At 55.1% G+C, this 14,677-nt stretch overlaps 1 protein-coding gene across 1 annotated transcript in view; it reads right to left on the reverse strand.

The window, feature by feature from the left end:
• Positions 1-14,463, reverse strand: part of NIBAN2 (niban apoptosis regulator 2) — a 63,287-nt gene extending 48,824 nt beyond the window's left edge. Inside the window, exon 1 of the mRNA XM_032165182.2 lies at positions 14,328-14,463. Within this exon, the coding sequence (XP_032021073.1) occupies positions 14,328-14,382 (55 nt within the window). The 5' untranslated portion in view covers positions 14,383-14,463. The remainder of the gene's footprint in view (positions 1-14,327) is intronic.
• Between the last annotated feature and the right edge of the window lie 214 nt (positions 14,464-14,677).

Here is a 14,677-nt window from a genome sequence, read left to right on the forward strand (position 1 = left end):
AACAGTCAATAGGGTTATTCTTTTTTTTTTTTTTTTTTTTTTTTTTTTTTGCTTTTTGAGACAAGGTCTCGCTCTGTCACCCAGGCTGGAGTGCAATGGCACGATCTTGGCTCACCGCAACCTCAGCCTCCCAAGTTAAAGCAATCCTCCTGCCTCAGCCTCTCGAGTAGCTGGGACCACAGGCGTGAGCCCCATGCCCGGCTAATTTTTGTATTTTTAGTAGAGACAGGGTTTCACCATGTTGGCCAGGCTGGTCTCAAACTCCTGACCTCAGGTGATCTGCCCGCCTCAGCCTCCCAAAGTGCTGGGATTACAGGCGTGAGCCACCAAAGTGCTGGGATTACAGCCTGAACCACCGCACCCAGCCAGGTTATTCTTTTTTCTTTAATCCACTCACTGTAAAAAAAAAAAAACAAAAAACAAACAAAAAATCAGGAGAGAATGAAAAAATTTAAATAATCCATTATCCTGCCACCCCAAAATAACCTCTATTTATATTTTGGTGAATTTCTTTCCTTATTTTGTTCTATCCCTATATAAACATACACACTTTCAGAGATACAAAACTGAATCATCACTTTTAATGGCTTCATATTATGCCATTGAACAATGCCTGTTAATACACCGTTTCCATTCCATCCCTCATGCTGTAATGTAACCATTTTGTTACCTAATGGGGTACATTCTAGATGTGAAATGTTGGGGTAGGTTTCTCCCAGGGCTTTGGGCCACCTTTCTACTGTCCTGTGTATTGGTGGAGGGAGTGGGAAGGGGGACGACCACCCTTGCCAGCCCCCATTTCCTGCCTAGCCTTTAGAAGGTCCCAATACTTTAGTCACAGCAGTTTCTAGACCCCGTATTTCTGTCTAGGGACACACAAAGGAGGGATTTCAAGACAACAAACCCAGCTGTCACTGCAGTTCCACAGTCCCCAGGCTAAAACCCCAATGCCAGCCCACCCACCCAGTACCATGGGGGGCCAGCGGCGACCCCGGGCCTCCTGAACAGCACACCTCAGCGGGGAGCGGCAGCTCACGTCTGTCATACCAGCACTTTGGGAGGCCAAGGCAGGGAGATCACTTGAACAACACACCTCTAAGTCGGGTGGCGAGATCCTGAGGCCCCAGGTGGGCACAGGACTTGCCCCAGAGCTGAGCCTGCTCTCTTTCCCACTCGGTGGGCTGTGTTTCCTCTTCTGTGACAGGAGAGCAAACCACAGGCACTGCTGGGGAGATCCCACGACACGTGAGCTCCTAGGGAAGAGTGGCCATTTCTTTATAGCAATTCGCCCTCCAGTAATGATTTTAATTAATGACTGGGTGGTAATTGTTCCGTGTGTCTCCTGACCAGCCAGGAGCTCTACAAGGGCAGGGCCCAGGTGAGCTTGACTGGGCTGTTTCAGCCGCACCAGCTCAGATCCAAGCCCTGGGTGGGCCCTCAGTGGGTGCCCACCCCAAGCCTGACACACAGGGGGTCATTGGGGCCACCAGGACCAGAGCCCAGGTGTCCACCCCACCTTACCCCCACCCCTCCATCCCTGCCTGTCACACTCAGAAGCTGCAGAAGGGCCAGGAATAGAGAGGAACCCAGAGAGAGAGCCGCCCTTCCAAGAAAGACTCTCTACCCGCCTCACCCTCGGGGCTCAAGGACAAGAATGAAGGGCTCAAAGCCAGTGAGTCACGCTTCGAGGAATACAGGCAGGAGGAAGGAAGTTGTGGATGGCCACATGGCTTTGTGCCTGCGGGTCTGAGACACGGAGGGGCCCAAACCACTCCTTCCACAAGGGCAGAGGGGAAGTCACCACCCCAAACCCCTCCCACATCTGCCCTGCCGCTCTGTAACCAACCCCCACCAACCACACACACACACATTCTGCACCTACCAGGCCCTTCATCCAGAGAGCTTTGGGATCCCTATGCTCCCAGGATGTAGGACCTTGCAATGGCATTCATTCATTCATTCATTCATTCATTCATTCATTCATTCCTGCTAGGGAACTAAAACAATTTGCATTAATAAATGTTCATTATAGTTATTGACTCCTCAGCATTTCTTGTGCTTTACACACATAATTTAATAACCTTTACAATCCAGTGGAGTAGAAGTATCATCATGCCCATTTTACAGCTAATGAAACCAACGCATAAAGTGTCACGGCACCTGACCTAGGGGCACTTGTTCAGCTGCTGGTGGAGCAAGTCTGAGCTGTGAGGCCACCTGTCCACCTCAGGGGAGCCCATGGTGAGTTAGCCCTCAGGTACTCATATCACAGATGGGAATTAGAATCACAACCATGGGCTGGGCGTGGTGGCTCAAACACCTGTAATCCCAGCACTTTGGGAGGCCAGGCAGGAGGATCGCTTAGCTCAGGAGTTTGATTGAGACCAGCCTGGGTAACACAGGGAGACTCTGCCTATACAAAATATAAAAATAAATTAGCCTCATGTGGTGGTGCACACCTGGGGTCCCAGCTACTGGGGAGACTGACGCAGAAGGATTGCTGGAGCCCGGGAGGTCGAGGCTGCAGTAAGCTGTGATTGCAATACTGCACTCCAGCCTGGGCAACAGTGCAAGACCCTGTCTGAAAAACAAAAACGAATCACAACCATGTGAGAAGGGCTACAGGTACACACGGGTGGCCAAGAGGCTGTGGGAGCTCAGAGGAAGAGCCTGATCCAGCCTACCAGGAGTGGGGCTACTGGCTGCAGGGCTTGGTCTGTGAAGGCATTTCAGGATCTGGGCTTGACCCTGAGGGCACAGGACAGCCTGGAAGGGTCAGTCTGAAGGAGGGTGACACATGGTTAGTAGCAAGGTCACTCTACTACCAGAGGCTCTTATCCAACCCCACCATTGAACCATGGGGGAAACTGAGGCTTGGAGGAGCGGCAGGAGTTCACCCAAGGCCACAGAGGTCTGAAGCAGGACCGGCCTCCCATCTACAGAGCTGGACTCCCAGAAGCCACACAGGGGACTGCAAGAAGAGGGGAAGGAGGGCGGGGGCTCAGCCCCAATTGCTCAGGAAGTCTGCCAGGCTCCACCCGGGGGCCTCCAGGTAGGGCAAGCTGCCCAGCCCCCAGCCTGCAGGGCAGGCACCAGAAACAGCTCCTCTCGGATTCTGCCACAATCTCAGCAGGAAGACAGGAAAGCTGAGCTGCGCAGCCCGCTACAGTCAGGCCAGGATTGGAGGTTTGGCCTCCCAGGACCAGGCCGGCTCTCAGGTCACTGAGAAAGTCACTCCTCTGTTCCAAGTGGGGCCCCTGCCTCTGGCCAGAGAGAAATGAAGAGTTTCTGAGATCCCAGTTGGCCTCGGGTCAGGGTGAGTGAAAGGGCTCAGTGTATTCAACCAGTTGGCTCAAATATTTCCCCATCCTGCCACCCTCCTTGAGAGATGGGGTGACCTCTGCTCTAGAGATGGGGAACTGAGGCCCAGAGGAGAGATGCCCCTTGACCAAGGTCACGGACTGAGCTGTGACTGTCCCAAGCTGGGCCAGGAGGGCTGACCCCAGGAGAGTCCTAGGGGGTCGGCCCCTACCTCCTTGGAAGGAAGGGCTGCCCCTTTTCCCCTCCTCTTTTCCTGGCAGCCTGAAATATAGGAGTGGGGGTGGGAGGGGAGTGTGGCTTTGGCTTTTTAAGTCCAACACAGCCCCTCACTGTCTGCGCATAGACAGGCCTGGGCTGTCTCCTCGGACACAGGCCCATCTGTGAGGCCCGCACAGGGCTTGCTTCTCTCCCAGAGAGCTTGTTTACCCACCCAGTTTTCATAATTATAAGTTCTGCAGCCCCACCCGGCCCAATCATTCCTTCCCTCACCATCCCTTGCCGTCTGGGGCCCCGCACGGGTGCGGAGGGTGGGAGTACGAAGTCGGAGAGGGAAAACCTTCATGCTGGGGTCAAGGCCCTGGGTTCCAGCCAAGCTCTGGTGCCCCTGAGAGCACAGGCATGTCCCATCCCCTTCCTGGGCCTCAGTTTACTCGGGCATGAGAAAAAGGAGGGGATTGGTTAGAGGAGCTCATGGGGTCCTCCAGGGCTAGGAGGAGGAAGGGTCTGGGCCTGAAAAAGAAAAGCAAACACTTCTCATCAGCACCTCAAAAATCAAGGCAGGGCTGGGGGAGGTACGGTAGGGTGAGAGGCAGACACCTCCCCCAGCCCACCAGGCCTGCCCACCCCAAAGCTCAAACTCAGCTCTCTTTTCTACCCTTCGCCTCCCAGAGAACACTGCTCTCAAGAAAAGCAAAAACAAAAAGCAAAACAGAAGTGCAATTGTCAGCTCCCTCCTCCTCTAGATGCCTGAATCACCGCTTAAATCTCTGACAGGCCAGGCAAATGACACACAGCTTCCCTAAGAACTCAGCTAAAACCCAATTGCTGTTTACTGAGCACCGTGCACAAGCCAGGAACTGCGCAGTGCACCTCCCAGAACCTTCACCCACCCCAAAGGCAGGGAGCACCAAACCCACCTTAGCGACAACTGGACCTCCAAAGAGGAGAGCTGTGTGCCGAAGGCCACACAGCTTTCAGTGGCGGAAGCATACTGCCACCAGGTCAGGGCCAGACACGCTGCCTCTTGAGATGGGCCGACTGAGTGCTGAAACCAACATACACTCTGGGAAACATAAAGATCCACTGGCTTTGTAACATGAGCCACAGCACATCCAGCTTGATGGAACCTTCTTGGCTGGCATGAGTTCCATGAGATCAGGGCTCATGTCACTGCTTCGTCCCCAGTTCCCAGCTCAGGCCAGGCACAGGACAGCTTTCAGAGCAAGCTCTTCCTTCAACAGCAAGATGGCCTCCTGCAATGTGGAGGTGCTGCACCTGCTCTGTGCCTTCAGTGCAGCCCAAGGCCCACAGGTCCCTAAGAGGTCAGAGCTGGAAGGGCATGCCCGTTGCACAGATAGGCAAAGTGAGGAGGAGGCACAGAGAGAAGGAAGGGCTTGTCAGAGGCCTCCAAGCACCCATCCTGGGGAGCCTGCCTCCTAGCCCACAGCCACCAGTGGTTCCTGGCAGGTGGAATAAATCAGAGGTGACTGGAGCACGAGTGGGTGGGCAGCTTCTTCCCAAGGGACTCCTTTTCTAGAAGGTGCTAAGCTTCACAAATTCGGCTGGACACAAATAGTTCTGCTCAGCATGGGGCATGGGAAAGACGGACGGCAGCTGCAGTTGGCTTGGCCACAGATGGGCAGGTGGGAAAGTGGGGTCTGCACTTTGCAAACCACAGTTCATTCTTCCTCCCCTCCTGGATGCCCAGTTACTCCCTGGGCCCCCACCCCTGCACGTGGACCCTCCACCCAGCACCCTGACCCACACCCAGCACTTCTGATCTGCAAGAGGAAGGCCTCCCTTGGCCAATGTCCTGTGTGAACCACACATAACGGTAACAGTGGATGAACCAGGAGCCGATGTTCCCTAAGTGCAAAGAGCTAAGGCCACATCATCTCACCGACCCTGCACAACAACCTCAGGGGCCTGGGATACTGTTGTGCCCACTTTACAGATGAGGAATTTGAGGTCCAGAGAAGGGAGGGCAGCTGCCAAATGACAGGGCAGTCCTGACAGCATCTCAAAACCAGGTCCTCCGACTCCCGGCCTCTTTCTACTCTACACTTGGAGGGGAAGAAGGTTCTCATTTTCAGGGCTGCCTGGGAAGGGACTGAGTTTCCTGTCACTGGAGGAGTGGGAGCAGAGGCTGCAGGACCAGTGGTTGAAGGTCTGCCTTGATAAAACAAACTACAGAATCCAGACAGGTTTCTCTGTAGCCAAGAGTCACGGACATCAGCTTGCCCCAGCCCTGCACAGCACCATCACTGAAGCCTGGCCACGCCACCCCACTGTACACGCATGTCCCTCACTGCACCCGACCCCCACCCACGCAGGTCCAGTCCCTCTCACCATGGGGTTCACCTCCTCCCATCCACACTCACTCATAGCTGACCCACCGGTGCCACTTCTGCCTGAAAATGCCTCCAAGGCCTCCCCGGGACCCTAAGGACAAAGGCCCCTCCTCGCCAAGACCAGCCTTTGCGGTTCCCTCTACCTCCCCCATCCTGAGTCCCAGCAGGCTGGCCCACCCCAGGCCAGTCTCCCTCACACCTTCCCGAGGAAGGCCTTTCCCTTTGGGAACATTGCTTGCCCTGAGGAGGGACAGCCAGCCAGGAAGCACACACAGGCAGGCACCATGTGATTGTGCAGCTGCGTGTCCCTGGTGCCCAGCACAGCGCCGGGCACACAGTAGGTGTTCAATAACTATTGATTGAAGTAATACAAGAAATAAGGACTACGTGTGTTGGGAGCCACAGCTCATCACACCCCTTGATGGTCTCACAGGCATGCACCTCTATTTCTACACAGAAGCCACCAGCCCTGCCTTTGGAAGGCATCTTGAGACCCCTACAAAAGGGTTTTCAGAGGCAGAGAATTCCCAAGAGTAGATACTGGCCTTGAGGTCACAGATGGGGAGAAAAGGCACAGAGAGGCATGGCCATTGGGTCCAGAGTCACACAGCAAGTGGTCAATGGGACCAGGCTTAAGACACACGGGTGGGCAAGGAGGGAGCACGTTCCCATCCATCTTCTCACCCTTTTCCTCTGTGCACTGCCAAATGCCAGGCACAGATGGATGCTGCTGCAGAGTGACTGACGTTGCTGGAACCACAGCCCCATCCCACCACCCTCCAGGAACTCGCTGAATACCCCAGGTGTCCAGGGTCATAGGCTGGTGCTCCTCTGACCTTGGAAGAGAAGAAGGTTCTCATATTTAGGGCTGCTTAGGAAGGGAGTGGGTCATGTCAACTTCCTGGAGCACATGGCAGGGAGCAGGGGATGCAGGAGGCCACAGACAGACCAGACACATCTCCCTGGGTGTCAAGTTAGCTCAGTAAAGTCATAATCATAACAGATACCACTCACGTATTGTCACCTCCCACCAACGCTGTTCTGCACCGACCAGGGGACTTGACCTTCATATCTTGAGACGCCAGAACTATCATCCTCACGTAAGGAGGGCTCTAAGACTCAGATAGGGTGACTGACTTGCCCCCAAACACCAGTCCATCCAGTGGCAGAGCCAGGACTCAAACCCAGTCTGCCTGCAAAGCCTTGCCCCAAAACCTCTGGGCTCCCTGCATCTTCAGGCTTACCATCCACTACGTCACCAGGCAGGCCCCTTCACCTTCGTGGGCCAGAAGCAGCCCAGCTCCAGAAAAATGGGACCAGTCCCGGCGGGTGGACACTTCCTGTTCTTCTAGTTTTCAAATTTGTGAGATCAAAAGATTGTAGCCTTCCATGACTCAGGCCCTAAGATTCTACCAGGAGACGAGAATGGCTTTGCTCCACCCTCACGGGTTTTAAACCTAGGCATCTGCCCCGACTCCTTCCTTAAACCTCTGCCCAGCAGTGTCTACAGAATACCCTTCTTCCTCCAGTACAGAAGTGGATGGGGTGGGGCAGGGGAAGGAAAAAGCAGTGCAGGAATTTCTGCAACCACAGGATGATGCTTGCAGGAGCCCGGGGTGGAGTGAGTCATGAGCTCTGCCCACGGGGAAGGAGGAGGGGGGCGCAGGGAAGGAGAATGGGGCTGGTCAGAGGCTGTGAGTCTCAGACTGAGTAATGACGGGTGGGATAGATTTGTGCAACCTATGGGAGGGAGCCTGACACAAGCTGCTCTATTCCCACTCGGCTCCTCCTCCCACTTCCTCTCCCCGCCTCCAAAAGCTTACCTCTCTTGGAGGCCTTTTTCACAGTGTCCCCCTGCCCAATCTGGGCACCACGGACGACATAGTCATAGCAGAATGTGGTTTAAATAGCTAAGGCCTTGGACTATCCGATCCAGGCCTGCCACTGAGGTGCGGATTCAATAAGATAATACAGACAAAGGAAGGCTTGGCACATAGCAAGTGCTCAGTTAAACCGTTGCTAATGTTTACAGTTATCACCCCGAGCCTGATTACTGCTCCTCCCTGCTCTATCAACCATGTCTTCAGACAGAAAATATATCCATTCCTACACACCGCAGGCTAGACTGTATGGCCACACACCCAGAAGCCATGGTCATCAGTCCCCGTCCCCAATACACAGGCAGCCCCTTCAAGCCCACTAGCCCCGAACGATGCTGAGATGTCAGGAAGGAGACTCCCTCTAAATGCCCAGGTTGGTGGAAGCAGAGCACGGGAAGAGTTGGGCTGGGAGATGAATCGGTCTTCGACAGGGAAGTTGACTGGAGCCAGAAAAGAAACACACACAGTGGCTCTGTTTGCCCCTACAAACCAACATGTGAGAAACAACCTCATGTCCAGCATTAGGGAAAAAGCTGGGAAAGTGTCCCTCTGTCCTCAAATGGAATAAAATGCAGCCTTTGGGGATGCTTCCAGGGAGCTTTTAATGACCTGGGAGAGATGTTTATTATAGATCACGTAGTGAAAGAAGTGAGACACAAACCTGAGTCATGGTCCCGGCAAAGTGTAATGATCGACACAGAAGGGAAGTACTCCCAGAGGATGAAGTGGTTATCGCAGGATGGCGGGTGAGTGGTTCCTATTCCTGTTTTTCCACTTCACTCCTCGGACAGCAGGGAGGGCAGCCATGGCCCAGCGTGGGTTTAGAAAGGTCTCTTTGGCAGTGTGTGTAGGAAGAACTAGAGGCTCCGAGAAGGCTGGAGCAGCTCTGAGTAGGAGAGGCCGGCACTCAGGCCCCAGCAGTGGGAAAGGAACAGAGTCGGGGGGACTAGAGGAGGCTGGATGGAGGGGAAGGCAGGGTCAAAGCCAACAAACGCATGTTATGTAAGACCCAACAGAGAGACAGCATCATGCCCAGACGCTTCGCCCCCAGGGGTTGACCCGGACCTTGGCTAAGGGCAGCAGCCCCCAGGCCCAGGCACTGCTTCCGGCCAGGCTGGTCTCTCTGCAAAGTCCAGGGGAGCAATGAGGAAGCCACACAGCAGGGTAAGGGGTGGCAGAAGGTGGAACCCCTCCATCCCTTCACTCTTCACAGCTACTTCCCAAATGCTGAGAGGTAGATTTTTTTTTTTTTTTTTTTTTGAGATAGAGTCTCACTCTGTCACCCAGGCTGGAGAGCAATGGTGCGATCTTGTCTCACTGCAACCTCCACCTCCCGGGTTCAAGCGATTCTTGTGCCTCAGCCTCCCAAGTAGCTGGGACTACAGGCACGCACCACCAGGCCCGGCTAATTTTTTAGTAGAGACAGGGTTTCATCATGTATGCCAGGCTGGTCTCAAACTCTTGACCTCAGGTGATCTGCCTGCCTCGGTCTCCCAAAGTGCTGGAATTACAAGCGTGAGTCACCGCGCCCAGCAGAGAGGTAAGTTTTTAAAATCACTTTGGAAAGAGGCATTATTTGTTTTGCTCAATAAATAATTAAGACACCCTTCTTCTCATATCTGGTTGTCAAAAGGATGAAAATGCTCAATGCTAAGGTCCATCTTGGCAGAAGAGTGTCAAATGCCTGCTGCCTTCTTAAAGGCTATGTGTCCATCTATCAAAAGGTGACCCAGGCAGGGCATGGTGGCTCATGCCTATAATCCCAGCAATTTGGCAGGCCGAGGCAGATGTATCACCTGAGGTCAAGAGTTTGAGACCAACTTGACCAATATGGTAAAACCCCGTCTCTACTAAAAATATAAAAATTAGCCAGGTGTGGTGGCGGGCACCTGTAGTCCCAGCTACTCGGGAGGCTAAGACAGGAGAATTGCTTGAACCCAGGACGCGGAGGTTGCAATGAGCCGAGATCATGCTACTGCACTCCAGCCCAGGCGACAGAGTGAGACTCTGTCTCAAAAAAAAAAAAAAAAAAAGGTGACCCAGGAGTTCCATTTCAGGGCCTCTCTCATATTGGAATATTACAGAGGGTTTGTACCAGCAGGTTCAAGCAGCACTGTGAATACTAGCAAAATACTGGAAACAACCCAAATGCCCATTCACAGAGGGCTGGGTAGACAAACCATCCACACACAGAAACGAACTCACCAAGAAAAGAATGAGGTAGTCTTGTGTGTTCTGACACAGAAAGATGTCCACCAATTTACCAAGTGAAAAAAATCAAACCACAGAAGCATAGAGTAATATCTCTTTTTATAGGTTGGGCATGGTGGCTCATGCCTGTAATCCCAGCACTTTGGGAGGTTGAGGTGGGTGGATCACCTGAGGTCAGGAGTTTGAGACCAGCCTGGCCAACATGGTGAAACCCTGTCTCCACTAAAAATACCAAAATTAGCCGGGCATGGTGGTGCACGCCTGTAATCCCAGCTACTCAGGAGGCTGGGGCAGGAGAATTGCTTGAACCTGGGAGGCGAAGGTTGCAGTGAGCTGAGATCTTGCCACTGCACTCCAGCCTGAGTGACAGAGTGAGACGCCACCTCAAAAAAAAAAAAAAAAAAAAAATCTGTTTTTATATACCAAGCTATTATGAGCATGTACAGAGAGAGGCAGGCTTGGAAATGGTGACACACCACACTTAAGTGACTTCTTCTGGGAAGTGGGATTTAAGGGAGAAAGATGGAGGGTGCTTTCATGTTTTATTTTACCCTCCTAAATTGTTTGTGCATGCGTTACTTTTGCTCAGGCAATTCTTCCACCTCAGCCTCCCATATAGCTGGAACCACAGGCGCACACGACAATGCCCGGCTAATTTTTTGTATTTTTACAAATACAACATGGGCTTTGCCATGTTACCCAGGCTGGTCTTGAACTCCCCAGGTCAAGCAATCCACCCTCTTCAGCCTCCCAAACTGTTGAGATTACAGGCGTGAGCCACCATGCCTGGCCTGTGCACACATTACTTTTGCAATTAGACAAAATGTTCAGTGGTTGCCTAGAGTTGGGAGGGACTAGGAGGAAACAGGAGCGACTATTAAGGAGTAGAGGATTTCTTTCAGGGCTGATGAAAATGCTCCAACATTGATGGTGGCAATGGTTGTGCAATTCTGTGAATATACTAAAAACCACTGAAGTGTACACTTTAGGTGGGTGAATTGTATGGTTTGTGAATTATGCCTCAATAAAGCTATTATTTTGGCTGGGTGTGGTGGCTCGCGCCTATAATCTTGGCACTTTGGGAGGCTGAGGAGGGTGGATCACCTGAGGTCAGGAGTTCGAGACCAGCCTGACCAATATGGTGAAACCCCCGTCTCTACTAAAAATACAAAAATCAGCCGAGCATGGTGGTGCGTACCTGTAACAGAGGGCTGAAGCAGGAGAATCACTTGAACCCAGGAGGTGGAGGTTGCAGTGGGCCAAGATTGTGCCACTGGACTCCAGCCTGGGAGACAGAGTGAGACTCTGTCTCAAAACAAAAAACAAACAAACAAAAAAAAGATGTTAGTTCATGGGTGGGAAGCTCACATCTGTAATCCTAGCACTTTGGGAGGCCAAGGCTCCCAAAGGAGGATTGCTTGAGCCCAGGAGTTCAAGACCAGCCTGGGCAACATAGGGAGACCCTGTCTCTCACACACACACACACACACACACACACACACACACACACACACTAGCTCGGCATGGTGGCGCATGCCTGTAGTCCCAGCTACTTGGGAGGCTGAGGTGGGAGGATCACTTGAGCCCAGGAGGTCGAGGCTGCAGTTAGCTATGATGATGCCACTGCACTCCAGCCTGGGTGACAGAGCAAGATCCTGTCTCAAAAAAAAAAAAAAAAAAAAAAAAAGATATTACTCCAAGGTTGCAGGAGTTATATTGGGACCTTGAGCTGGCTTCCGTCTGGCGGAGATCTGTGGGGAAAATGTGGGATTGTTAGGCCCTCAGAGCTGAAAGGGACTTCAGCCATCGAGTGGCCCACCCACTTCGGTTCACAACTAGGGAAACTGAGACCCAGGGAGAGGAAGTGGCCTGCCCAAGGATGCTCAGGCCTCCCAGATCCCGGGCCAAGGATTCTTCCTCCCCGCACACTCCCTCGTGTAAGGAGGCAGGAGTCATCCTGCCACCAGCCCCGCGGGGCTCCTGGTGTGGAAACAAGCCTCTGCTTGCCAGGGGCTTTGAAATCCCAGGATGAAAGGTGCCATGGCAGCAAAACAGCACCGTGGCCGGGAGCACACTTGACCTTTGCCAGGACTTGCAGGCAGGCTGGCATTCACCTGCTCACCTGCTCGGGGCGGGCATGAAGCTGCAGGTCAAACCTCGGAACCCTAACAGGCCTGGGAGCTCAGAGCACTGTGGGAAGGGATGTCTCTAACTGTGACGTTTCTACTGGGGCAGAGAACAAGGCCTCAGGTAGGGAGGGCTCTGGAATTTTAATTGCCAGCTTTGAGAGTACCTACTGCTCCTTGGGTGGGGTGAGGAGGGTGCCTGGATCACTGGAGGCGGCAAACACACACCCTCATTCCCTTCCAGCAGAGATTTTAAAGGCAGCTCACTTCCTCTGGAGGAGGCTGGGAGGCTTCCCGGCTGCCCCCTTCCAACACCCACCCCCCCACATCAGGAACTCCTCTCAGGTGAGTCTGGACCAGGAATTTGAGGCATTTAAAGAGGATTATAAATAGCACTGAAGTGTGGAGAAGAGAGACCAGCAGGCTCTGGGTGGGCACAACTTTCTTCCACCCAGCCTGGTATCCAGAAAACAAATCCAACTCTCTCCAGTAAAGGACACTTCACCTTCTGTGGTCTCAGTCCCCTCCTCTGTAACATGCCAGGGGAGAGAGGGTGGGCTGGCAATTCTCAGCCTAGGAGACGGGAAGACGGAGGCCCAGCACTGAGTATGGGGGGAGGAAAAACCCCACCAAACGCATGGCACACCCCACCCAGGCCCCTCGAGGGGCCTCAACAGGAGGTCCTGAATGGAGGAACTGTTACAGAGCCCCAGGAGCTTGTTGCGACAGGGAGGGGACAGGAAGACTCCGCCCTGGCCCTTCCTCCTCCCAGAGTCCAGGCCTGGTCCGACAAGGAGGCTTTCCAGGACTTAACCCCATGCTGGTCAGAGGCTAGAGAGGGTCCAATTCATTTCCACACCATCCCAGTCACCCCTGTGCCCAGCCAGCCCCAGGCCTGGCACAAGGGAGGGACTCTGGCCTTGGGACTTGGCCCACAGTCACTTGGCAGACCTCCCCAGCACCTCCCTAGTGCCCAGCATGGGTGTGGCCCTGGAGACATGGAGTTAAAGGACACCTGGCCACTGCTCTCAGGGCTTCCTGCTCTCAAGGGAGCGTGTAGAACACGGTGGTGAAATTCTACAGGACACAAAAATAAGTGCAGGCGGACGCGGTGCTCAGGGCCCACTAAACAGCGAGGGGTGACCCACCTGAACCGTCACCCCATGTACAAGTACCTCTCCTATGCCAGGCCCTGTGCTAAGCAAGCCACATGAGTTACTTCACGTAAGCCTCCCAACAACTCATTAATAAGGAAGAAATCACTGACCCCATTTCAAAGAGGAGAAAACCAAGGTGTACAGGACAGATGTCGGGGAAGCAAATGCTGGGATTCCACCCAGGGCAGCTCCACCAGCCAGGAGAGATCGGCCAGCGAGGAGTTTCTCAGGCAGCCGAGATCCTCATCCTATCTCCCCTTCTCCAGAGTCTGTGGGAACCCAGGCCTCCGCTGCAGCTCCGGCTTCCCCAGGAGCCTTGGGGACAGCTGTCCCTGGGAGAAGTGGCCACTGTGCAGTAATAGGCTGAGAGCAGGGATGGCTGAAGGACGGGGTTGAAGGGGCTGGCGACCGGCCCTGAGGGTCCCCCACTCTGCTGACCGGTCCCCTGGCCCCTGCTGCTGGCAGGGGCAGCCTGCTGTCTGCGCCAAAGGACATGGAACCCCACCGCCTCCGGGGCGCCCCATCGATCCCTGGCCCCACTCCCCAGGATCAGTCCCAGGCCTTCATGGGCCCGTCCTCAGGAAGCCTCCGCCACGTGTACCAGGGCTGGGGCCCGGCGGAGCTGGAGACGGGACGGCTGGGGAGGAAGGTGAGCGCGTGCTGGCTGGGTCTGGGAGATCCCAAAGCTGGTAGCGGATGGGCTTGGAACGCTTCTGGGCGGGGACAGTCAAGGGTGGGCAGCGGGCTGCGACCCCTGCCCCAGCTCGGCCCGGGGTCGTGGGCTGGGGATCCGCCAAGCCCGGGGTCCGAAGGGGTTCCGGGAGAGAAGGCGTTCCGAGTCCCCTCGAGCCGGGAAAGGTGGCGCTCAGAAGAGCGCGGGAAGGGGCGCCCAGGCTCGGAGGGAACGAGCTCGGACGCGGGGCACGCTCCCTGGCAGCTCCCACCCTCCCGGCCTGACTCCCCCGAGACCCCGGCCCCGGCGCCGACTGCTGGCCGGGGCGGGGGCGTGGTCGGGGGGTTCCGGCGGGACCCTGGGCGCGCGTGGCGCGGCGCGACCCTCACCTGCGATGTGCTGGCGCCGGGCGTCGTCCAGGTGCGTGGACAGCACGTCCCCCATGGCCAGGAGGAGTCGCGGCCCGATCCGGCCGACGCCGCCGCTGTTGCCCGCGCTGCTCAGGAGGACGCCGCTGGCGCCATGGAGCCCGGCCCGCCCTACTTCCCCCGCTCCCGCCGCTCCCGCTGCTCCCGCTGCTCCCGCCGCCCGGCTGCGGCTTCCGCTCCGGCTCCGCTCCCGGTCGGGCCCCGTCCCTCCCGCCGGCCGCCTTGACCCCCTCCCTGCCCTCGGCCCTGCACCCCTGCGCCCCGCCCCGCCCCACCAGACCACGCCCCCGCAGGCCAACCCCGCCTTTCCC

This window comes from Hylobates moloch, unplaced genomic scaffold (genome assembly GCF_009828535.3).
Source record: "Hylobates moloch isolate HMO894 unplaced genomic scaffold, HMol_V3 SCAFFOLD_10, whole genome shotgun sequence".
Taxonomy (NCBI): Eukaryota; Metazoa; Chordata; class Mammalia; order Primates; family Hylobatidae; genus Hylobates; species Hylobates moloch.